At 43.4% G+C, this 26249-nt stretch overlaps 1 protein-coding gene across 1 annotated transcript in view; it reads left to right on the plus strand.

Moving 5' to 3' along the window:
• Positions 1-26249, plus strand: part of COL22A1 (collagen type XXII alpha 1 chain) — a 213554-nt gene that overhangs the window by 20775 nt on the left and 166530 nt on the right. Inside the window, exon 3 of the mRNA XM_075141117.1 lies at positions 22584-22658. Coding sequence (XP_074997218.1) covers positions 22584-22658 — 75 coding nt within the window. The remainder of the gene's footprint in view (positions 1-22583; positions 22659-26249) is intronic.

Raw genomic sequence — 26249 nt, forward strand, 5'->3', positions numbered from 1 at the left:
AGACCTCAGAAAAAACCCTTGGCTGACCTGATTTACACGTGGTGCAGTTCCCTTCCTTATGGGAAACCCTAAAGATTTTCCACGAGCACTTTGGTGCACCCAAGCATAAAGAGGATGCGTGTTGGGGCTTAGAGATCCTGGTGTCAGATCCAACCTCTTCAGTCCTAAAATAAATCTTGTCCTACTAGCAGGGAAGATATGCGAAACAAAGGTAGAATTTCTTCTGAGCAGATTGTTCCTCACCCCTGGATATATATGGAGGTATTAGGTATGGGGGATAAGTCCCTACATGTTCCTAGTGTGCTCAGCACAGTCCAGCACTCAAGGTGGACCTGGCCTGGCTCTGTAGGTTTCCAGATGGTGTTTCTGCTCACGTCTCTTCTACTGCTGATGGACAGGCGTCGCCAGTGTCGCTCCAGGACGATGCTATGTTGGTGGAGTTCAGAAGTGGTGCAGGAGCATTTGAGGCTGTAATTGTGCGAGGCTGGCCCTTTTATTTTCTGTTCTTTTCTTTTTTCTTCTCAATAATTGTCTTCCCTTCACCACAAAACGTACAGGAGAAAAAAAGCTTTTCAGGAAAAGTGTTTTCTACCCGTAACTGTGCTGTGGTGGAACGAGAGGGAGAAATGCCAAGATAAATTTATGCCAATAAGTTCATAGTCACAGAGGTTGGTTTGCCTGTGGTTTTCCTCCCCCCACCCACACTTCATTATGGCATAAGCTTCCAAGTAACCTGCTGCCACCAGAAAGCAATGGCACTGAGGGCACCAAGGGCATCCCCCCTTCATCTGCTTTGCCCAGGGAGCCGCTGCCTGTGATTGGATGATTTCAAACTGAGCAGGAGATGAAGTATTGATCAAGTCACTAAGGGAAGGTGCTGGCTGGTCATTTCATTGTGGATATGGGCCCTTCCTGGTGGTCACTGATGGGGGACTCTGCAACTCCCATGGACTCGAGCATCCTCCACAATCCTACCTTGAAATTAGCCTCTTTGGGAGTACGGGCTCTAGCCAGCATCCTTTCTTTTCTCCTCTTCTGCACTCAGTTCTTTTTATAGCATCCACTTTTTTTTAACGTATATATATGCTTTTATATATATATTTAACTGGAAGTGAATCAAGTGATTTTCTTTCAGTCAATGCAAATAAAATCTAGGGAATGGAAACCACAGGGGTGGCTAAACATGCTATTCATGCTGGGTGGATCTGTGCTCCCACGGGGGGGAGCGGAGTGGCCTAATTTCAGAATAGTACAGACTGAGTTTTCATTAAATCAGTAGATGTTTAATTTTATAATTTTGGATGGGAAAGTGGAGAATGTAGACATGTATCTGCAATGTATCTATAATTGTATAGTCATTTCTGCATTTTTTGTTGGGTTTTTGGTGCTGGGGTTTTTTTTTGACACGTTGTGGATGATTTTCCTAGGGTTGGTAGGAGCTATGAAAAAGTAGCTGAAGTCAGTAAAGAGAAATCAGTGTCTGGGTGTTTTCCTGCTCTTAGGCTGAGCTTTTCAAGTCACTTTCTGTCTGAAACATCAGGCTGGATGCTAAGTTTTATTCTTGCTGCGCTTTTGGGTTTGTAGCTGAGGAGGAACTGTGCTAGGGTGAGAGCGTGAAGAAGTGTTTAATGTTATTTTTCACCAAGGAAAACATAACACAGTGCTTACTCCCCTACGATTCTGCCTAGCAACATTAACCTTCCCTGCTGGATACACTCGTTCTGCTGTGGCAGCTCTTTTCAATGAAGGTGAAGCATAAAGAGATGAAATCCAACTGTGGGAAGTGGATACTCTCTTAGTTAAAATGGGCCAACTGAAGAAGTGATTCTAGTAACATTAGGCAACCTTAATTCAAAAGCAATTACATTTAGCAGTTTATCTACATGTATAAAGTAGTTAATGCAAATAATAGATTGGATTTACACGTGCAGCTTTGTGTTTGTCTGGACAGATATTTTGTGATGAAAACTTGGGCTGGCTCAGTGTTTGTGCAAGATGTCAAGAGAGTCATGGCTCTGTGGACATGGTATAGAATCATAGAATCATAGAATCATACAGGTTGGAAAAGACCTCTAAGATCATCGAGTCCAACCGTCAACCCAACACCACCATGCCCACTACACCATGTCCCTAAGGGCCTCATCTACACGTCTTTTAAATACTTCCAGGGATGGGGACTCCACCACTTCCCTGGGCAGCCTGTTCCAAGGCTTGACCACTCTTTCGGTAAAGAAATTTCTCCTAATGTCCAATCTAAACCTCCCTTGGCGCAACTTGAGGCCATTTCCTCTCGTCCTATCGCTAGTTACTTGGCAGAAGAGACCAACACCCACCTCACTACAACCTCTTTTCAGGCAGTTGTAGAGCGCGATGAGGTCTCCCCTCAGCCTCCTCTTCTCCAGACTAAACAACCCCAGTTCCCTCAGTCGCTCCTCATCAGGCTTGTGCTCCAGGCCCTTCACTGGCACTGCCTCCAGTACAGACCCATTGAAACACTGTTCTGCCCTTAGCTGTTGCTTACCCAGCCCTCCTTTCAAATCAGGAGAGATGTGCCTATAGTCTAGTCGTATGTCTCTGTTTTCTGTGTATAGGTCCAAATTCATTCTTGCTCAGTAGTTAGAGCAGGTGTGAATCTGCCTCATGATTCAAGACTTGTTTCTGACCAGAGATGAATCTGGCCTTTCATCAGAACTTCACTGCCCAGAGATAATACTGCCATTCTCTCTTTATGCTCTCAGTGTTTACTAAAAAGACTGTCTCTCTGGTGCTTCTCACTTTTATTATATTTGGAGAAACATGATCTTAGTAACATATTCTGATTAAAAGAATGGATATATTGTGGATTTTTTAGTTATCCTAGTCTAAGGAAACAGTTTAAAATATACTTCCCTTCGAACAAGACTGCCAGACTTAGTGTATCACTCTGCTTTGAGCTGAATCTGAATCTTACCTTTAAATTACTCTTTTATTTGGAGTTGTAAATGACCTTGCACTGACGTAGAATATTCTTGCCACGTTAAACACCGGTATCGCTAATGATCAAAATTCCCAAACCACTTACGGAATAATATGTTAGGAGATATGACCATCAGTGCCCATCATGCCTTTGGAGAAGTATGGAAATGTGAAAACAGTGGGCCCATCAGCTATGTTAAAACGTGTTGCACTTAAGGGAATTGTTGAGTTGACCATAACCCCTGCGCTACAAACCAGACTATAAACACTTTGAAAAATAGTATGGCACGCTGATTGTCTGAATCCCTTCAGCAAGACAAAAGTGGAAACTAAAGGTTGCTTCTTAAGGGGCTTGTAAGAGTCTTTTTTTTCCAACTCCGAGGATAATTAATGACTGGAACAAGATGACCACGGGTGATGGTAGAGTGTGTTCCTCTGGCTTCTTTAAAATGCAGACTGATGCCTTTGAAAGAGATGTGGTCTTGTTCAGCTCAGCCTCAAACTGCTGGCTTTAACAGCATTTTCTTCTGAGAAAGGAGAGATTTGTTTCCAAATGAGCATATATTGCTGTGGGACATGAGATGTCTGATGTCTCGTGTAAGAGGCCTTGATGCTGGTCATAGTTTTTTGTAGCTGTAAAATCTGTGAATCTGGCAGAGAGAGCTGAAAAAAACTCTGTTGAGAGATCACCAATACATTTGCCTTATGCTTTCTCCCAGCAGAAGAGCCACCAAAGTGTCTCTCTCTTAGACTCTGAGCTTTCAGACCCTGGTTGGAGGGACATTTAAAGCTATAAGTGTCTATATGTGTAGGGTTGTTTGCAGAATCTTGGCCCTGGCATGGATGGAAGATGGGAAGAAGGAAAAAATGGCAAACGTTTTTTTGGAAAACACTTCCTTTGATTAGAAGGAAAACTGTGCTTTAATGGAGCTCTAATGGAGATGATTAGAGACAAATTGAAGACTTTTTTTGTCCGAACGGCAATAGAGTGGTTTTCTTGTGTGGTGGCCTGGAAGCCTGCCAAGATGTTTCTCAGTAACTAATCCTGAGTCAGTTATGGGCACAGAAAACAACGCCACGTATCTAACACTTAAGAGGGAAAGAGAGCATACACTCATGCTGGTGATCACTGCAGAAAGCAAGCTCTCACTTTCCCACCAGGAGCGCTGGGTCCATATCGCTCCCCTTGACTTGTCTGCTTCCCAGAGAGGCAGTGGCGGAACAATTCAAGAGGAACTGGCCTTGGGACTGACCGTTATAAAGACAGTCAGTTCTGCTGTGAAACTAATGATGTGGTGGCTAGTGGATGGCTAGGAAAGAAAAGATCCAAGATGGATCAAGTCTAACTTTGAAAGGACTCAGTCCTGCATTGTCTTACTTCGTATATGAAAATTCCCTCTTTCTATAACATCATATGTCATATAAAAACATGTCCTGCCCAAAGAAGTGCCCCTGTGTAGGCCTTTGTAGGATGCCGTCACTGCCATCTGGAAGGCATTCTGCCTGTGTCTCCTCTTGTCTGCCAGGACAGCTACCACTAGTAGCTTAGGGCAACGTCCTGGTGAGGCTTAAACTACCAGTGGCAGCTACCACTGGTACATAAGGACTTAACACATACTTGTCTCCTTTGTGCTCCGTTGCAATTGGTGCTGGAGTAACTCGACCACATCCCTGCTGGTTCTAGATAGCTCAGAGTGAGCTCTGGAATTGAGGCAACCACTTTAAAGGCATCCTTCTCTGTGGATGACTGTGCTGAGGAGTAGTGATGGAGAGCCTGACTCTACACATGCGACCACACACAGTGGGGCAAGGCGGAATGCAACCCCGAGGGATGTGCTGTGTTAACGCAGGTCCTTGGAAGCTACACCACTGCCAGTACAAGGCCTGGGCCCTGGCACTGTCTCATGGGACACTCGGTGGGATGGGTTCATGCTGTGCTAATGAGCTCTTTCTAAACAATGACCAGACGTGGTCCAGGGAATAGCACAGTCCCAGGCCAGGAACCTTTCCCTAATAGGCAGCGGGAATGTGGCATCCTGGTTTTGGGTGGATGGGAGTGGGGAGAATAATTTGGCTCTGCCTTCTCGTCCTCCTGGCCAAAGAACGAGTTTGGTTTGTATAGAAATATAGAAATGTTGAGCACTGTAAAGCAGATGGGATGTTTTGAGTGCGGAAGCATTGGGCTCTACTACACTATTTTGGGGCGTGGGTGGGGGTTCCCTCAGGTAGTCCTGAATGCTGTCATTGTCTTTCCTTTAGTGGCACAGCTATCAGTTTTGTACGTAGTCCTTACGCACATCACATCCTTCACGGTGTCTTCTATGTGGATTTGGGTTTTCATACAGTGAATTGTGAAGTCTAATCTGAGTTGTTGCTTGGATGGGGAGCCCAGTGAAATACAAAAGCTCTGGAACCACATGGCCAAAGCCAAGAATGTAATGTATTATATATAAGGGTTTCTCACTGTTTACCAAGCCAAGGTTGTCTTTGACCTCTCCACAAGGGGAACTTGAGGCATGCTGCCCTTCCTACTTCCTTCCTTTGCTCTCCAATAATTCTGGAGAGCAATTAAAATAATTCTGTGTGAGCCTTATCTAGATTAATCTCTGTTCACCTGAATGTCTCTGCATCCTCAAATTGAGTTTTGGGGGCTAGCAGCCGTAACATGGCACATGGCTGTTTCATAGCAGGCCTTGGTCATTAGGGATTGGGCTTAGTTTGTGGTGTCTTATGTTGCGCTTTTAGCTTTGTTTCTCTGCTATCGGCAACAGCAGTAGACGGGTGTTCGCAAAACAAAACACCCAGCCACATTCTGCACTCATTTACATTGATCTGAATCCAGATTAATTTCACTTTAATGAATGAGTAACTAAGCAAGAGAGTTGGCCTATCACCACACTTAGCACTAATTAGTATTTTTCTTACCAGTGCCTGCAGAAAAGCCAATCTGTTTTGTATTCTGAGCTGAAAAACACCCTCTGGTTTGCAGTAATTTTCACCACCAGCATGTATGTCATTCCTCTGGGCTTCCACAGCTGCTGAGAAAATCCTGTTGCAGGACAAAATAATTTAGCCAAGCTGCTGGTGCTCAGCAAGTGTGGGGCGCGGAAAGCTAGACATGCTCTCTGCCATGGGGACTTTCCTGGTATTCATGCTGGCCTCCGTTTGCTCGTAGCTGTTTTTTGTGATAGCTGCTTTCCATGCAAATAGACCAGCTTTTGTGAAATACCAGCGCGGACCTGTGTGAGTGGCAGCTGTGCTCTGCGGTGAGGGTAGCTTTGCCTTTGTTGGAGGGGTTGGTACTTGCTCTCGGTTATTCAGAGCCTCAATTAAAGGAGGCGAGCCGTGGTTATTAGTTGTGCTCATTGGGGCAGAGCACAATGAGGTCGGCTCGGTGTGCGAGGGAACCCCCTGGATGGTTCAGACAGCTCAGGCCTCCGAAAGACCCAGGGGGAGACGGGGAGGGGAAGAGGACAAAGCTCCGGGTGCTGGTGCCAGGCAGGGACACTTGGACTAAACATGTCATACGGAGTCCTGCTTTCCAGAGGGGATGTGGAGCGATGCGTGGGAATGGTGCCTGTGCCAACAAATCCTGGCAGTGGGGCCTTTGTTCACCGGCGGCTTTTGCTGAGCTGATGGATCCCCTTTCCATTGCCCTGAAGTAGAAGGTGGCAAAGGGCCAACTGGTCCACACTGGGACTTGTGGGGTGTGTTTTGGAGTTATTAAAAGGTTTTTTTTAAGAAATGGATTAACTTCCTTAGCTCTATCTTCCATCTTCTGCATTCCCCTCTCATGTGTGTTCTGCATAATTTTTATAATGAACTTATACTTTCTGCCACTTCCTGCTTTTGGCCGCTCTAGCTAATGGTAATTATACGGAATATTTATAATCTTATCAGAAAGTGTTAATGAAAAGCTTTAATGTGTCTAGCTGTAATCCTGTGGCAGGCTTCACCACTGTTCCTTCATTCACACACAAAGTCCCAGCCCAGTATGTGCTGATACACTTCTGCAAGCACAAAGGTGTTCTCCTGCGATCCTTGTCCAGAAACAATTTCTTCTTCAGGTCAGCACGTAAAATATCCACTCTCCAAGGCTGTACCTCTGCAAGCTAGGTCATGTAAACATGCACAAACCTTTACCACATTCAATTAAGGCTCAAGTTTCTCTTTAAGAGGGGAGGAATCCAGCCTGCAAAAGGTAGCTGGTAACTTCCTTAGGCATCGCAGTCCCTACGATAACATTAGCTCCTCTTCCAGTTCTCCCTCTACATCAGTAACGCATAGCTGCAAGCCAAACCTCACTGAACAGGCAACTTCCCTGGTAAGTAAAGCTGCGATACTATTTTCCCATAGCCCAGGAGGGACAGATGCTATGATCCAGCCCAATTAACAGCTCTGCATTTATCAATAGCTGCATAGCTGTCTAACTCCTCTGTAGCACGCACCCACCAACACCTTCCCCATTGCTTCTGGATCTTATGGGCAACTGGGAATGACCCTCAGGGAGCTTTCTGCAGGGATGATCTTCTGTAGTGCTCCCTGATAAAAACCAAAGCTGATTGCCCTGTTCTTTGCCAGGTGCGTGTGAGCCCTTCTAGCTGTGCCCTCTTTGTGCGTAGAGACACATGAACGTCCCAGCCAAACTCTGTCCCTGCTCCTCCCTGCTTTTATTTGCTTTGTGCCCAACACGCTCTGTATAAAGCATGGGAAACAACCACTAAAGAACTCAAAGGACTACTTTTTTAGGTATAAACTACACTAGCAGTAAACAGCCTCTATGCTAATGCAGAAAGGGGGAGCAATATCTGAGGTAATAGATGTGATAAGGAAAAAAACCCAATTAAATTAAAGCAGTAGAGTCTGCCCAGTTCTCAGTGCCTGTGTGCCTCTTTGGTGCAAGGAGAGCATCTTCGTTTTAGCACTGTGCAAACGCATGACTGGCGGGGGTTTGGAGGCTGCATGACTGTGCCTACCCAGTGCCGTGCTGGAGCCAACGGAGGCGAGCTGGCCCACGGAAAGACATGGTGGGTTGTGCTGAAGAGGATCACAGTGGATCTCCATGCTGAGTGATGCAGATCGAGGATGGGGAGCTTACTATGAAATCCCACTTCACAGCTACACAGCCCTGCCTGGTGATTCTCTAAGCCAGCAGTTCCCAGTATATGCTCCGCAGAAGAATCACTTAGAAGAAAAAAAGACCAAAAGGAAGAAAAGCAATTGTTACTTTGCCTTAAATTTGAAATGCAGGTTCCAGGGATCCCTGAAAAAGAAATAGAGGTGTGCAAATTAAAAAAAAAAATACACAACAACAACCTTTGGGAATTAGTACTTTAAAATGTGCAGTGACTCTGTAAGGACACCTTCTGGAGATGGGTTTCACTATAGACCACTTCTCCTGCTGAACTGCTCCCGAGGCATTTGACGAGAGCAAACGTGTCCTTTCCTGAGTCCACAAGAGCTTTTCTGAAACTGCTTTCCTTCTCAGACTGGAGAGGAGCGTGCAGGATGAGCAATTGCTGAAAGTTGTCCTTCAGGACTCATCAGAGGCTCTCGAGCTGAAATACTGTACTTCTGCCTGCAATTATTTTATTTCTGATTTAAACATCAATTTCAAATCTTTCTTTCCTAACTGGCAGCAGATAAAATAATCCACTTCCCACACCATATAACCCTATGTGTATGGGCTTGCTTACATTACATTGTGTAGGAAAAGAAACATCTCAGAATTGGGATGTTGGGAATTTGGGACCTCTAATTAAATGCCTGTCATAGGGAAAACACTGATTCGTCGAGATTGAAACTTCCTGGGAAAAGCCAATTTAGATAAGTTTTTGGTGATGTAGAGGGATTGGAAAAAAAGTTTTGACGTTATTAAAATGTCTTATTTTGGTCTTTTTTGCGAAGTGAATAAGTTCAAATAAGTTCAGTTCAAAATGTCAATTACTTAATATATTTTTAAAAACCAATGCAAACCACGTTTCCTTTCAGACAGTCAGCTCGGCTCCCTAGAGAGGAACTGTGGGGACGGGTACAGTCACTCCCAGCTTGCAGGTCCTCCGGAGGCACTGATTCTTTCACGCTGTGGTCTACCTTTCCTGGCTGTGTAGCTGAAACTTTTACAGCATTAACTCATCCTGGCATGTCTGTGTGGAGGCTTGGGTTGTGTGGCTGGCAGGCTAGCAGAAGAACAGCACAGTTTGATTCCAAATACATGAATAAGACAGCACAGGTGTGTTGCACAGTGTGGCAGCCCTGTATTACGGCACAGGGCTTGATAAATGGGAGCTTTTCTGGCACAGATAGGCTCTTAGTGGGGAATGAAGACCTCAGTATCCAGAAGCGGCAGGGCTGTAGCTGCTGATTGATACTTGTGTATTTTCTGTCCCTTGAATGGTTTCCTTTTTGTATTCTAGGTTGATTCTCTCCCTCTCCTCTTCTTGCAGAGTTGTCTTGTCTGACGCATCATTTCAGACCTCTTTTTCCTCCTTAAAAATGAGTGATTGACATTTTTGAGCGGGGAAAACTCTGGGGAGGGAAAGGAAGAGGAAGAATGCATTTGAACTATGTGCACCTGGCTTGAGGAACAGAGCTCAGGTCATGCCTGCTTTGATTTATAGCCCCCAAACGCTTGCTTTCCAGGCTCCAGTTGTAACATCCTTTATGTAGCAGAGAGAGGAGGGGGCAGATGCCCTCAAAAGCACTTCCCACTTAGTTGCTTTTCTTTCAGCTGCTCTTAGGCTTCAGAGGAGAGATTCCCGCAAGCCCATGGGATTGAAGTGCTCAGATGCCATGTAAACCTCCCTGGAAAGTATGGGCCTGGGGGCATGTATGGGAACTGGCAGGTGGGTAAGGTTGTTCAGCTAAAAGTAATATTGGACTGAAGTTATCTTTAAAAACATAAGTCAGAAATGCACCCAGTGCTTCAGTCTGGCTTTTTAAAATGTGTTTGAGAGCTGTAAAACCCAAATAGTCCCTTAAAGGTCTGTAAATCGGTAATGATGCCAAACGCCGATGCCAATGACCTTTTTAAACTCTTTGCATGTAAGGAAGCAGGCATTGGGCTTGATTCTGCCATCCTTCACTGATTTTGCATAATGTATTTTTCCAGCTGGACTCTGTAGCATGCAAGAAGGCAGAACCGGAGAGTTTACTGAGCTCTGAAAGCCGACAGCTTGTGGTGGTACCCGATCTGGGACAAGCCCTTGTTCTCACATGATGAGTCACTTCATCCCTACGCTGTTTCCAATGGCGTTCCCAAGGTTTATCCCTGTGAGGATTGTCAGAGGGATGGTTTGCTCTTAAAGGATCTTTTCTGAAGAGCTTTACCACCAAAGAAGTGTCAGGTTGGTTTCTCTAGTTGATGATAGGGCCTTGTGCATGCCCCCAGCTACCTTCTGCCTCTATGTGGCCAGTTCAGCGTCTCGCCCGTGAAAGGTCAAATTCAGGTAGCAGAAGGCTGCAGGCTGCAACCAGGCGAATTGCTGAATTTGCTGGGGTGCATTCAGGTCCTTCTGCCAGGACGTTAATTTATCCTGGCTTCTTCTAAGAGGAAAATAAAGTCACTTCTTTATCTTCAAAACCCCTCTGTTTTGCAAAGGTGATGTTACAATTCTTTACAAAACAAAACCTCTTAACCAGAGTCAAACCTTGTATTTATACGGAAATTTCCTTGCTTTGCTCTTGCAATATAATTATACTGGTTCGAGTCCCAAAGCCACTGTTACAGTAGCCCCCAAAAATACCCACGTGGAAGACGATACTGTTCAATTTGCAGTTGTATAATTACACCAGAAGAGTAATGCCAGTCACAGTCCCTCTTAAACATGTCCTTGAGCTATATTTCTCTCTTGAAAGTTATTTGAGAACAACCAGTGTATATTTATTGATCAGCTGAAAAGGCATCAGCTTTGAACCAAGTTACTTCTAATTAATTCACTTCTGGAAGTACTGTGAAGTAACAGTATGCCATACCTTGATTTCTTGTTATTATTCTGGAGAAGTCGTTGTTTTTATAGCAATTTAACAAATAAAATAACATTTTCAGGCTTCTCAGGATTTGCTTTTTGAAAATCAATTATAAACCCTAACTTGGCACCTCACCATTTTGACAGCACTCAGATTAGGAGATTCTGTGCTCTTGTCTCTGTGTTGTGGCACATGGGAGGGTAATGGACAGACTGGCTTGTACCTGCTGCCGGCAGTGGGATCTGGCTTCAGCAGATCTGCAGCCGTACCGCTCCGTTGGGCTCATCTGGGGAATATGCCTTTCATGAATGCCGAGTGCAAGTGAGATTGATGGGGTCTTATAGCAGAAATACTGTAATGTTCCTATTCAGTGAGAGCCAACCTACCGAAGCTTCGCACTGAGTTTATCTTTAATCTCAGTTGTTTCAATTACAGGACTAACACAGAATTGCTACTTTAAAACCCAAATGAAACAAAAACACCTTCTCTGTTGTGTCAATAGCATTTTACAACATTCGAGTTCACCCTAAAACCAGCCATTGATACAAGAGATTTAGCATTTTTTTGCTACTGTTGCTATCATCTCCCTGTTGTGAAATTTGCTGCTGGCAAAATTTTGCCTCCATATTACTTGTTTAATAGCACAGGAAAAAAGATAAGAGAGATCTGCTTCTGTTAGTGGAGATGCTTCTCCTCCTATTTCTGCAATCAACACTTGCACGTGTAGTATCGATCCTTACAAGTTTTTAAAGGAGTTTAAAGCACAGATGTTTCAGCTCAGCTCTTCTTACAGACCATAGGAGTCTCATTTGTTCGTTACATTGATGGATGTTGGAATTGCCCCATAGCCAATGGTGCAAAATCCAGGAAGAGAAAAGCCTTATTTTATAAGTGAGAAGGGGAGAGAAAACAAAGACATTTTTGGATGCTTGGCAGTTCTGCAGCTGTGAGATGGTCAGCAGGTTAGACGTCTCCCTGGAGTGCTTTCTGTTGCCATCCACAGACTGTTCATCCTCATCTACGCCCCTAGAGAGGCCGTATGTGCTGATCTCTTCCTTCTGCATTTTTGGGATCCTCACTTTGGTAGCTGGTGTAGCTTTCTCTGCCCACAGCCAGGTAAGAAGTACCTCTAATTCTTGTTCTTCATCTGGGCCAAGCAGGAAACTTTCTCAGCCTTGCGACACCCTGCTTCTCTCCAGCCTACGAAGTACAGGCAGCGAACTCAGCTAAAATTCCCCTGAGGAGCCCAGGAGTTGGGTCAGGAGTGACAGGGTCCATTCGTGCCCCTAGAGCAGCCACTGGGGAAGGGCTTGTCGCTGTGGCTGCTGGCTCCTGGAGGTTGTGCTCCAGCTCAACTCCAGACTGTCATCCTGTTGAATATTTTATAGGTCATCAACAAGAAGCCGTTTTCATGGCAATTTATCTGCTAAGGCAATGATCAACCAATGATCAGGAGAAACCCTGCGGTTCGCTGGGATCAAGCACACTCTGCAAGGTGAAGCTTCACCTCTTTCCCAAGGTAGGAGAACCAGAGAGAAAGGGGTGGACTCATGCCCCAGAGTAGCAATCAGCTCACAGCCTGGGTGGAAAGCGCTGCAGCTGCTAATTGCTTTCCTCAAAACCTTGTGCTGTTTGCCGACAAGCTCCTTGGCACACAGTCTGTGTATTTGTTTAGGGGCAGACACAAGCAAATTAGCTTGGAAGTGCCGAGACCTGATGCTATATTCATAGTTCCCATAGTGCCGTTAATTCCCTGTGGGAGCATGTGCAAATTAATTCTGTATGCTGCTCACTTAAATGGTGCTAATTACATCGGTCCCCTTGACAATATACGTCTGCTGTCAGCCGTCCATGAGTTTCTTGCATTTGTGTGGGTGCGTTAGAGAGGGAGAGGCTATCAGTGAGTCCTGCAGCGTAGGTATCCCTTGGAAAGACGAGTCCTCACCAACATTCAGGAGCCTCTCTAGGAAATTTTAAAGGACATCTGAAGATAGGCTAGAGGTTAGAGTATGGGGTCAACCTGGAGATGGGGCTGTTGGGCGTTCAGCGTCCCCTGTGTTGGTGGGGTCGTGTAGTTGTCGCTTCATGTGTGCTGTTGGGGATGAGTACCTGTAGTAGGATGGTCCCTTTTGGAATCAAGATCCAGAGCACGGGACAGACAGAAATGAGAAATAAAAAAGGCAGTGGATGGTGACAAAAGGAGAAGAGAGAGAAGCTTGGATCCGGGGTGAGAAGGTGGCATGAATGCATAGCACAGCCTGCCACACTGTGGGGAAAACAATATTTTGCACATTTATGTGAACAGTTCCGGTGTAAGCGGGGCAGGACAGGAAGCAAAGTGTAGGAAAAGAATTTAATTTTTTTTTTCTTTTTTCACTTTCAAAAAGACTTCAAGTGTTTTGCAAATACCAGAACTCCCTGCATTTCCCCTGTCCCTACTTAAATAAGATACAACATTTCTTGGCTGTGCACTTAGCCCCTTTCCCCACTTTCTTGTTTGAACTGAACACGTTTAAAAATAGGTGACCTGTGACGATAAAATGAATTTAGCATTTTTGCCCAAGAGGCTCCTTTTGATCTTTATTACAGAGCTCTGCTCTTAGCAAAGGATGATATTTACGGGCTGTATCTAAACTAGTCACCGTAAATGTGGCCAGAAGAATTCCTGGCCAATGTAACGCACTCATCTGCGCCGGTGTCTGGCACATTTTGGCCCAGGCGAGCTAACACGTTGTTGGAACATTTCTAGGGCCCAGATGGGTACTTATAACGTGCCAGGGAGTGTTCATGGTCAGCAGCCGCCTTGTTTTGGAGGCTAAGACCATTTGCTAGCATAGACGTGGGCTTGAATATGCCTTGGCCTCGGTACCCAGGAATGCACCCAACCATGCTTGTTTTAATTGGATGGATGTAACTGTGGTGCCTTTGATAGATGTCTAACTTGGGAACCATGTGTCCTTAGGTTCCCCCTGTAACCAGTAGGAAGAGACTAGCTTTTTCAGGGGTAAATCAGGGCACCTAAATTGGGTTTCTGCTCTGAATTGCCCTCTGAGGGAGCCTTGCTTCCCTGTTCCTGTAGAAGGAGCCAAAAAAGAACATCCTCTTGCCTGGGACCTTAAATGTATGTTGCATGAATGCTCTCTGGGGTATAATACCTAGTAGTTTTGCCAGCTCTCCGTGTGGAATATAAAATCTACTGAAGAGTGCGGGGCACTAAAAGTGCGGTTACTCAAAGAACCGCATTTGCTGGCTGCTGTGCTAATAAAGGGGGAGGGAGCCCTGCAAATGCAGAGATCTACACTCCTATTGCAGTCACTTGGGACCTACTCAGCAGCCAGGGGAGTCTGGAGAGCGATTCAGCTGGGTGCTGGTGCATTTTTAGAATAACTTTTTAGTGGTAAAATGTGACAATGTCACAGCCTGGAGATATTATGAGGATGGGTCGTAGCTGTGTTTGCTCTATAAGCTGTGCTGTCCATTTCATTGTATGCATTTATGAGGCCCATCACTGTGATGACAGAGTGCCTTGGGGTGCAAATATGGAAACCTCATCCACAATCAATGTAGGCATTATTTGAAGGGAAAAAGGCAGAATCCACCTTGGCTGCAGTGGCCGTGAACGGGTGATTTTCCTAGCACTGATGGACTTTAATCTTCACAGTTTGAAGGTACAGTGTGATTTCAGAAAGGAAGTGAGAATTGCATAAGGTATTAAACTGCCAGGTGGAATCATATAATTGCTGTGATGCTCTGTTTTATCTACAGCTTGCTACAAATTATAATGTTAGTACAGAAGCAATTGCAGTATCATTACACTGTCAGTACCACCACTGTAGTTGAAAGATATGCCAGTTTTTTTCCTTATGAATTTGTTTCCAAGGGTGGGTGGCACTTTAAGGATCGGTTCATTTGCTGGGAAAGAGTATCTGACAATGAACATTTGCAAAAAGTATTTAGTGAATATGGGCAGAACGTGGAGGTATTCTTTAAAAAAAAGAGGTATTTTTAAAAGAGTGGGGAAAAAAAAAACTTAAATGTTGAGGCTTCTTAATAGACCATGTACAATGTTTTATAAAAGAAAAAAAAGAACAAATAAAGGTGATGCTATATATAGGAGTCACTTTCGTCATCAACTGACTGCAGGGAGTTAAGTGTGCTGGAGGAACTGCTGCACAGCAAACTGTCTAAGTAATTGAAGAGCAGAGCTAATGGGGTCTGGGAAAGCTCCTCTGAGAAACTACTTTCATGAAATCTTCTTAACTTTAAGAAAAATTGTCTCACCAGGCCCTTCCCCTGTAAGTGTAGGCTTCAATGGGAAAATTTGTTTCAATGTAGAAAAAATCTGCAATAGAAACTATTACAGAAAAAATGAAGCTTCCTCTATGCAGGTGCCCCCACACCCCCAAACCAAATCCCCCAAATCTCTCTTATTATTGTTTAGCTCTGGAAAGCACACAAGATCCAGAATTCATCTTTGGACGGTGGCTAAAGAACAGTTATTCCTTGCAAATATTTTGAATTCTGGTTTAAAATTTTTTGGAGACAGCATTTAATGAGGCCTGCATTTGCCAGACTATTTCCTTATCCATGGATAGAATTTGTGGTGGGCTAAAGATTGGTGTCAGAGGATGAAACAACTCAAATGTTTAGGTTGGGAATATAACGTTTTTTTAACAGAAAGTGGGGACTTTCTGTTAATGGAATGGAAAAATGATGGAGATGCAGAGAGTAGCTGAATCTCTGGCAATGCACTGGGTGCTACTGAGATTCTGCAACCCTAAAATTCTTGGTTTGCTGAGAAAAAAAAAAACATGGCAATAAATAATGTTTGCTTTAACCTTCTTGTGTTTCTGTTCTCACCTCTCCACTATATTCTTGTGTAACTTGACAGCTACACGTGTTCAGCATTCATTATACACAAGTCCCTGGAGGAGCCCTTGGCAGCTGAGGGCTTACTTATTTTTGAAAGAATAAAAATGAAAATGAAGAAACTGTTTAAGCAGAGTCCTAAGGACAAAGGGATGGAGCGCTGGCAACTGGGGTTTGTGTTTAGCACTTTACAGGGAAGGTTTCTCCATAGAAAGCCCTAAGGGACAGCAAGATCACACCATTCCTGGCCAGGGATCACCATAACAGACATGATGCCATGACTTCAACCAAACTTTCTAAGTGAGGGAGTTGCCTTCAAAAGGGAGTTTTAGGAAACAGCTACTCAGATTGGCCTCATAGAGAAGGCAGTTCTTCCAATAATTATTCCTATGGTACAGATGGAAATGGAGATTCATAAACTTGTGGGGCGAGGGGGGGAACACCAGGGCCCATCGGTGTGAGCTCCCGCAGCACTGCAGGCTGTGCAGTTCCCCCGCGCGTTGCCTGAGTTCCAGCTCAGCCCCGAGGCAGACAGACGCACAGGCTGGATCTGGGGTTCTCAGCGGGGGGAGAGCCTCATGACCTGCTCATATAAGTCCAGAGGTGGGAAAAGGAAATGTCAGAAAGGAAAAAGTGCCTTATGCTTTCAATCCGTCTCGCTTCGGTTTCAAGGGAGAGTTTGGCAGATTTAATAGCCCACTACTGTGCAAAATAATTTCTTTTTTTTTTTATGTTTATAAACCCTAAATGAATCATTGTCTGTCAAACTAGCCCTTTTTGCCCTGCCTTTGCCTTTACCTTTGCCTTTGCTTTTCCCTTTCCCTTTCCTCTTCTCCTTTTCCTCTCTATCTTCTCTCCTCTCCTCTCCTCTCTTTAATTTTTCTTTTCTTTCTTTCTTCTTTCTTTCTTTCTTTTTTTTCTTTTTCTTTCTTTCCTTCCTTCTTTCCTTCCTTCTTTCCTTCCTTCCTTCTCTCTCCCTCTCCCCCCCCCCGCCTCTCTCTGCTCTTTTCTCTTTCTCTTTCGCTTTTCCCTTTTTCTATTCCTTGTCCTTGACTTTCTTTTGAAATGGCTTGGAGGCAAAGAGACTTAAACTATCAGATCATTCACATTGTTCTTTTCCAAAATCACAGCCCCACTATTACAGTTTCATATCAATATGTTATTAATGTTAATTTAACACTAGTGAAAGTTCCTGAGCTGACATGCTCTTCTGACATGACTCTTACAGTGCATGTACTTTGTAAGACGTGCTGTCTCTTTTAACTTTAAAATATTTGACAGCTTTGGGATTTTTTCATAGGGAATATTCTAAAGGATGATATGTAAAAGTGAGGCTTAAATCACTCATTATCATCAAGCAGATCTCAGCATGATTTCCTTACAGAAAAGGGTGTTACCTGCAGTTAGATCACTTTCAGAAAACTACATTGCGCTTCCTTGAACAAGAAGCTCATACAAACCAAGTCAGCTTGTTCAGTGCTGAGCAGGATTCAGAGGAGGTTTTCACGGTCATACGAGGCAGAACAGAGAGCCCCATATCCTTCAGATTCTTAAGCGTATTTATGATGGGAGTTGCCTCACTTAACTTTACCTGCTTTAAAGTAAAGCATCTATCGCAAACGACATACTCAAGTTCTGTCACTATTCACTGAAGAGGGAGAGTGGTGCATCCCATCCTAAAAATGATGTTCAAGACAGCTGTAGAGGATGCTAAGATAGCTCAGATTAGGTAAGAGTTTCTCAGTGCCCAATGTATTGCATCAATTCTTGGTGTGTTCCCTCTGAAATGAAGTCTGACTGTGACCAAGGGCATCTCCTGAAAGTGTATTCTTGCTGGAAAATACAAAGCTCTTTGGGGTAATTTTAAGTGTTTCTGTCTGTGTTTCTTCTCTAAATCACCACTTCTCTAAATAACCAGGGGTATTAGAGGAAATCTCATAGAGAGGTGTAAAGGAAATCTAGGGAGAGTAGTCTTTCTATGCGAAAGCTAAGCTTTGTAAATGCCAGTCCTAACTATCTTCTTTCATCAAAACCAATAATACTCTACCAGGCGCGCTGTCACTACGAGATGTGTGAGCATCTTTTGAAAGCATTCAGGATACGTTTTCCATAAGCAAATGTCCCCAGTGCTTGGAAACGATTGAATGCCTCTTTCAAAGGTATACAGTGTCCGTTTCTCTTGGAGATTCAATGGTCACTACAACTACAATATTATTTCCTGATATTTTCTGTTGTTACTCATTTGTACTTAAGCAGCTCCTGCAGCAGACATCTTATCAGATGTCCCTTTGTTGCAGAGGACCTTGTAGGTTGGAGTGAGGGAGGACAGGGATCAGGGTGGAAAAACAGAGTACTGGATGTGACACCCTCACCTCCTGCCGGTTCTATGTGCCTGTGGTTATCTGTAAAGATCAACCCAGAAGCAAGGCAGGTAGAAAACTGTTGTCCTTGAGTCAGCACCAAGGCTTGTGTGAGGCTGAACTGGATTCTCTGTTTTCTCACTGATGTGGGATCCACAAACAATTCTAAACAATTTGGAGATGTGTGGAAAAAGAGTGAAAAAGGAGGCTACAAGAATGAAATGGTTATCCTGCATTGAGTAAGTCATCTGCTGAGGAGTCTGTCTCCAGAGGAAGGAGATGATGTTTCAGGTGACACCCTGGGTGGACCTTCTGGTTGTAAGAAGCAAGTGACTCTAGGAGAAGTTCACCAGCCATCCTAATAAAACACAGTCGCCTTCGGCACGTTTGGACTACTAGAGCATAACAACAGTAAAAGAGAAGAAAGATACCTGGGAAAACATATAGCTTTAGTAGAACACTAATAATGGGGCTTTGAAATGATGATAATGTATCACTATTAAAAAATGAAACATTATTCCTATGTATAGCTAGAGACCAGTTTGCCCCATCTCACTCACAAAAAAACAATAAATGATGTTGAACCAGTGAATAAAGCATTACAGAATGGGAATTATCAGGTATTCCTATTCAAGGATTATAATTTTATGAGAAAGAGGTCATCTCTAACAAAACTAATTTCTTTCTGTGGAGACTTACATCTTGGTTGATATGGTAACTACCTAGATATAATACATTTGTTCTTAGGCATTGCTATTGCTTATTGAATTACATTTGCATTAAAAAGTAACACTCTACAATGGATTAAGAGCTGACTGATCTCATGTAGCAGGTGTCAGTGGAAAGTCATCATTTCTAGTGCAACTGTAAAAGGGAATAGCAGTTCTGGTGCTATTAAAAATTTCCATGAACTGCATGGACATAAATGGAAAATCTTTGCTGATAAAATTTGTGGATAAAGCAAAGGATTGACAGAATATTACGTAAAGTTGAGGATAAGGAAGTAGTTTTAAATAATATGTATTTAAAAGCAACTGCAAGCTCATATAGATTTGAATGACATGGCTAGAGAGGACGTAACAAGGACCAGTGGCTAAAAGCTCAGGTCAGTCAGTTATATCTTCTTTGCAAATCTGTAAATGTTTATAAACTAGTAGAGGTGTAGCTGCAATGCAGATTTTACTACTCTTTCTGCCATTTCCGTTGATGCTCATTGCTGCAAATCTAAGCACCGCGAGCGTTTGCTCAAAGTTTGACCTGGGAGTAGCAGAAAGAATAGGCATAAACCCTCTGATGTTAAAATGTTCACCTCTGTCAAGGATCTCACAGAAAGTCTCCACAGGAGAGGAACAGCTTTTGTCTCGCCTTTCCTATCAATGCACCCCTGGGTGTAGCAATTGGTCGCTGGTTGGGACTAATTGATGTGCTGTCAGTCTGGCATACTGCTCCTCTGGACACAAGTAGCCGTGCTGCTAACTTGGATGGTAAAGCACTAACCTCTTTTGTGCCTCTGTGAATTATTCTGTAGCTGGAAAGTGAGCATTGCAATTGTTTTCTTTCCCTTGTGGACTGTTTATGCTTGTGCCTTAGATGCAGACAGGAAAGGAGAAGCCGAAAGGAGCACAGGACATTTGTAAAATGAAGGCCAAAGTGAGGCCATAGTTCTTTAAGAGGTTATAAGAGATTTAAAGGACAGGACTGGAAGAAGGGAATCATTTTATTAACATTGGCATTTCTATTTTTTGTGGCAAGACAGTTCTGCACCAAGGCCAAGCGCATGAGTTTGCTGTATAGTCCTGGTTCCAAAATAAGAGCTAAAACCAGGAAGATTTTGCTAGCTCATGCTTCCCTGCTAGGAAGCCATGGTTCTTTCTAATTGGACCTGGTGCAGAGTGTGCGATGTCATTAAAGATTGAAAATTAAAGATTGAAGTGATAATTTAGATATCTATAATTCAGACATTACCTCCCTGTTGCATGAAGAAGTACACTGCTGTGTCTGAGATGTTTTAGTCTTCCTTGTGTATCTCTCTGCACCAGTCCTGGGCAGCAGAGGTGAATGACATTTTTGTGATTTTATTCATGCCTTCCATTTGTTTTTTCTTTATTTGGGGGAGTTTTGCTCATTTTGATTTCTTATGTTGCTTATTTTACTGCATAGCCATACATCTTCCAGTTCTGAGACTGGGACTCAGAGGTGCTGTTTATTGCACTGACTCAGTGCCTGTAACCAAAAGAGCATTTGTTGTTAGCAAAAACAAAATTCAAAGCATCAGTATAACATCTCCACATTTTGACACTTTTAAGCAAATCTTTTGTCAGGACTGCTTAGTTTTGAATGGGAATAGAGGTGGCCTAACTTTGGCTCTTGCAAGTCTTAATGGTTTAAAAGTTTTTCAACTTTTAAAGTTCTCTTAGAAGAGGAGAGGTTCCCTATTGTCTTGGGAGTGGAGGGGAACCTACTACATGGTTTCACCTGCCTAATGTTAAGACATAGGCAGGTTTGAGTGAAGTATCCTGGCTTTCAAACAACAGGCATCAGGGAGCACAAGGGACCTCTGGCTAAAATCTACATGAAGTGACCCTGTGCATCAATCAGTATTGGTTGTGGTGGTGAAAAAAAAAAAGTGACTACTCTGAATTTTATCTATAGAAGCAGCAGTCTTAAAGATGGTCCAGAGAAAATCTGAAATCCCTGGGTAACACACACTTGCATGTACATTTACCCACGCTCCGGCCTCCCTCACTGCTGCGGCAAAGGGGTGGCTGAATGTGTTCGACTGATTTTGATTGCTGCGTTGGCTGTTGGGGCTTCTGGCAATGGCTTTTACAGTCCCCTTTCTTTCCACTGAGCTGAGACGTGCCACATCTGCAGCTGATAATCTGGAGCGTAAATTCATTAGCACAATAAAGCAGGAAAAATAATCTGATTTCATTGCTAGGCTTAACGCAACATTGTGGAATATTGGATTTTTTACTGAGAGTCAGGAAGCAGGAGGAGAGGTATAGGGCCTGCTGGCAATGTCCTCAGAAAATTCGTGTTTTGTCTCGTGATTTTGGATGTAGCCTCACACACAATTCAAGGTATGCCTGCTGTAGAAAGTCTTCAGAGACCCCTGTGAGATTGTGCCCCATTGGTGAGGGCATTATCTGGGCTTGGGTCACCCCCAGCTCCTGGCTCCCCATCCCTTAGGGAGCAGTTGGCCCTTGCTGCTCTTTACAAACACAACAATTAATGATACTGAAGGAATAACGTACTAAACACCAGGTGGAGATGATGCTAAATACCACATGTGTCAAGATAAGTATTGCAACTGCAGAGGATGTGCGTATTAGCATGTGTACAACGGGGCAAATGAAGGAACGGGAGTTGGCTGTCCTCACCTGGCTGTTCTTTAAATCAGAGAAAGGTCATAAATGTGGGGCTGTGCAAGCGGTGAAAAGTCAGAGGTTCATTTCTATATTCTCATTAAACTGATTGCTTGAGCTACCTGTCCCCGTTGTTTACAAGTGTGCAATTACCTATCAATCTGGAAAAACAAAGCATAAATTGTTACTTCAAAGATATGGCAGGAAAGAGATGGCTAGGTAGACAGTTCTCTGCAGAAAAGCATTTACCTGCGATTGTGTTGACACTAATTAGGAGCATAAGAAATGGCTGACAAAGGCTGGGTATTTTCATGACTTTTTAAAAACCTTTTTGTAGGGGTGAATATTCTTCAAAGTTTTAGTCACATTTAATGCTTTTTTCTGCTTGGACAAACTCAAGGAGCAGACACTTACATAGTCATGGTCCTGGAGGAGCATTAACTGGAGAATCACAAGTAATACAGCAAGATATAGGAGAGTGGGCTTCATTTTTTGCCTCTGACACTGGCCTGCGTTGGGACCTTGGTGTGACTAAAGTCACTTCATCGTTCTGTTCTCTGGATTCCCTTTCCTGTCTTTGCACTTTAGGTTTGAGGTTTTTCTGAGTAGGAGCTGTCCTTTCTGAAAAATTTGGGCAGCACCCCAATGTCAGCTGGGCCTTCAGAAACTCCCTTCCAACAGAACTGGGAGTGGAATAATATTTTGAATTTTCTCAAGTTTTTGTGACTGTCATGTAGATTTACAGACTAGTGAAAGAGAAGAAAACAGAGTGATGTCCTAGCTGAGGGAAAGGCTCAGATCATCTATTCTGTTTGGCTTCTTGGCTGGCCGGTCAGCAAAGAGTGGCTCAAAACTAGACACAGTGTATTGGGTCTCTTGCCCAGCGTGTGGTTAGGGGATAGGACAGGGGAGGGGTATTTAGGGCATAGAGAGAGAGGTAACCAGAATTATTGCATGGGACTATGTGCAAGTGTTGGACACAAGCCAAGAGATCAGCTTTTGTTAGTATCATAGCGTCCAAAATGATGTGTAATAATTTTACACTGGTTCTTTTGCTTTCCAGACGTTCTGTGTCCAAATGTCCATGTGGAAGGAGATCGATTCAAACACACCAATGGAGAGACTGATGAGATTCCAGGTAAAGAGACACTTTTGTGCTGTACATCTGGGAATTGATATAGTATAACTGTACATTTCTAGTGTGGTGTTCTGACCCATTACAGCATTCCTAGTTGGCATTTTCTTAATCCAACACCTATTTGATGGTGGAGAAGTACGTTAGAAACTGCAGGGCTGGAAAAGAGTTATCTGTTGACAGTCGACAGCAAATTAATCATGAGCTTTCTTTTGATATGACAGCAAATTAAAGAGCCAGTGGAGCTTAATGTAGTAGATAGAGGAATGTCTATCTAGTCTTGGAGATGACTTTTTTTTCACCACTCCATGTTTGGTGAGTTTTAATGTCTTTTTTTTGATCTGTGATTGTTATGGAACATCCAAGCACAATGGTAATTGCCACGGAAAAAATGCTTATATATGTGCATATAAGAAAAAAAGAAAGAAAAGTTAACAAGTCCCAAGAAGAATCATCTTTTCTGAAACGCTGGTGAAAAATCACGAGGAGAGCCAGTCTGGTGACAGCTCTGCTTTTCTGTGAGTTCTTATATATCTTTCCAGCCAGCTGAAGGACTTAATCTGTCAGATAAATGCATGGGCTGCACCTCTTTTCTAGCCCCCCAAGACTTTGGGCTGTTGGCAGAGAAAACCTGCCCATCAAGGATGTACTGGGAATATCTGTAACCGACCCAAGAACGTAAGTCATTGCAGTGGGAGGCCGGAGGCTCTTCTGCAGCTTGATTATGAGTAGAAATGGTCAAGGTTTGACAGCTCTGCTACTCGCTCAGAGTTTCGTCATCGGGGGATTTTCACTGCCTGCACAAAATATCAGTTCCGACCGTGCTGTCTGTAGGCAGCTTATTTTGGCTGCAGTCTGATTACATCTAAGCCTTTGATAATGCTGGGTGCTAACATCTTTTTTGATCTTTAGACCCAAACTCTTAATCCCCAAACACCCATTTTCAACTGCTGTCTTTTGCTGGGTCTTGCATCAATCTGTTCTGACAGTCCTCCAGTCACTGGGCTGCATTCAGCAAATAGCCCTACTGATTCTGAATGAACCTATTCGCAGTGGAAGCTGCTGCTCAGAATGAGTAGGAGGATTGTGACCCTCCCCAGATGATCATCTTCCGTGTGATCCTTTCCAGAAGATGTTGCAAATGGCTGTCTATGTCTAATCTGTGTTTATCTGAGTGGAATTTTAATTCATGTGCTATTTAATAGGCTCTATGCTTTTATGTGACTTCAAAAATATATATATTCTGTCGAGCAGTATAAAGGACAAGCATCCCACTTCAGGTCTGGTGCACCTAGAGTGAGGTGTGGATACAGATATGCCTATATATTTATATATGTATATACTTAAGCTCTTCTGTAAAGTTTTTGACTTATTTTTCTTTTTATCTTCAAATCCCACTTTCTTCTAGACTGCAAGTCAATATTCAACATTTTAACTTAAAAAATGACTTTGCAGTCTTAGATCTGAAGACTATTTCATGTTGGAAGGGCCCTATGGAAATCATCTGGTCCAACTTCCTACTCAAAGCAGCGCCTACTTCAAAGTTAGGTCCACTTTGAAGTTAGGACAGGTTGTTCAGGGCCTCGTACAGATGAGTTGTGAGTATCCCCAAAGATGGGCATTCCACAGGTCCTCTGGGCATCTCTTCCAGTTTGGTCACTGTCACACTGATTTTTTTTGTTTCCCCCTAATACCTAATCAGAATTTCCTTTATCGCAACATGTCTGTTCCCTGGTTAGACTGATAGCATAGGGCTGACATTTATTTGACCTAGAGAACCTCTGTTCACTGTAAAGAGTAATCATTCACCATGCCATGCAGTGACTTAATGACAAGATTGTTATATTATTTGATTGAAGTGACGTGCCTGGCCCTTCTTCACCAATACGAGAGGATTTGTAGAAGGTCCCTGATTGCTCTTACGTGGTGTGACAACAATGATTTCTTTCTTCTCCTGTTCCTGGTGATTAGGAAATTGTTTGCCTCTTCTCTGGAAAAAGTTGAATGGATAATGTGGGTCTGCTAAAGGTCATTGTGCTGCTGGAGATGGATCGGTATAGGACCAAAATGCTGATCCACTTCTTATGTACTCCTTACATACTCTATAGCATTTTCTGAAGATTGTGGACCCTTGGGTCCAAATCCAACAGAAAATCATTGCCTTCTCCCAGCTGAAGTAACTGGAAAATTTCTGTTGGCTTAGTATGGCGTGTTTCCTCTTCCAAAAGGATGAGTTGTGCTGTTAGTGGTTGCTGAAAGGCTGAAAGGATTTTCTACGCTGCCCCAAAGAGGACTGCACTTCAGTTTTGAGAAGCAGCCTGCCTCCTGCTCCCTCACACTTGTCAGAGCATTTCAGCTCTGGAATTTCTGTGGATTCACTGGTGACAGCACTGGGGGCTGGCTGTTCCTCTGCTACACAGGTCCTCATATGTTCATGGATTTGAAGTTAACACCTGTATCTTGTGCTCCACTTAATGACAAGCAAAATTGATCCTTGCCCAGCAGGCTCCTAACACAGAACTCTCCATCTTGCACAAGCTTGTTTCTAGATGAACACAAAGTGCAGCCCATAGAATGGAAGCTGCAGTAAATTTCATTTTGGGGACAGGGAAGATGGTAGTAAGAGGCTTCTCAGATTAAACACCTCTTCCCTCTCTCAGACAGGGACAAGACATCAGAACTGCAGGTAAGAGGGACAAAAGTCTTTCTGGGGATTTTTTTTTCCTTATATTTTTATCGGGTGAAATGCACGAGCAGATGGCACAGCCAATTCTTTCACATAGAACATCACTAATGCCAGCCCTTTCTTGTATACCCTACCTGCATACGAGCTATAGCATGACCTGCTACCTTTAAGTCTGTGTCTGCAGTTAAGTGAATGTGAATTGAGTCACTCTGGATTAGTAGAAGTAAAAATAGAAGTTAAATCATAAAATGAGCTATAAAAGGACAGACTTTGAGAGATGAAGGGAACAAGTAGTGTGACTGAGAGGTGGAAGTTGCATGGGATTTTGTTAAGTCAGAGGCTGAGAGTAGGGATGGGGAGGATGACTCCAAGTGAATAAGTACATCAAAAAGCACATTATGACCTGGAAGAATGCCAACAGCCTAAACTGATATTTTTCTTTTAAGAGACAGGTGATTTTTTTTCTTTAGACAAACAGAACTAAGTAAATCTCATCTATCTGGACTTCAGCAAGCATTTGTTGAGTACTGTATTGAAAATCACTGCTAAAATGAAAAAGGGAAGAGATTAATAAAAGTTGTAAAGGGAGCCAGAAACTCGTTTGTGGGAGATAATGATGAAGTTTCTAGGAAAGAGAATAACAAGCCAGAGGGCAGACATAGATGGACCTCCTCAGGGTCCAGTTTTAGGTCTGATCTTCTCTCTGAGTTACCACTATATAGATTGGGATCGGAATATCCTTGAAGGAGGAACTGATTGGCCTCAAAAACCTGGGAGTTTTTCCAACTGACTTGGGACTACTAGTTTAAAAGGTCTGTTATGGCATTTATGGATCAATAACAGGACTTTGTGCTATAAACTCATACTCTGGAAACTGATGGTGTCTTAGTCAGCAGTAAGTCACAGTG

Source organism: Calonectris borealis, chromosome 2, assembly GCF_964195595.1.
Source record: "Calonectris borealis chromosome 2, bCalBor7.hap1.2, whole genome shotgun sequence".
NCBI lineage: Eukaryota > Metazoa > Chordata > Aves > Procellariiformes > Procellariidae > Calonectris > Calonectris borealis.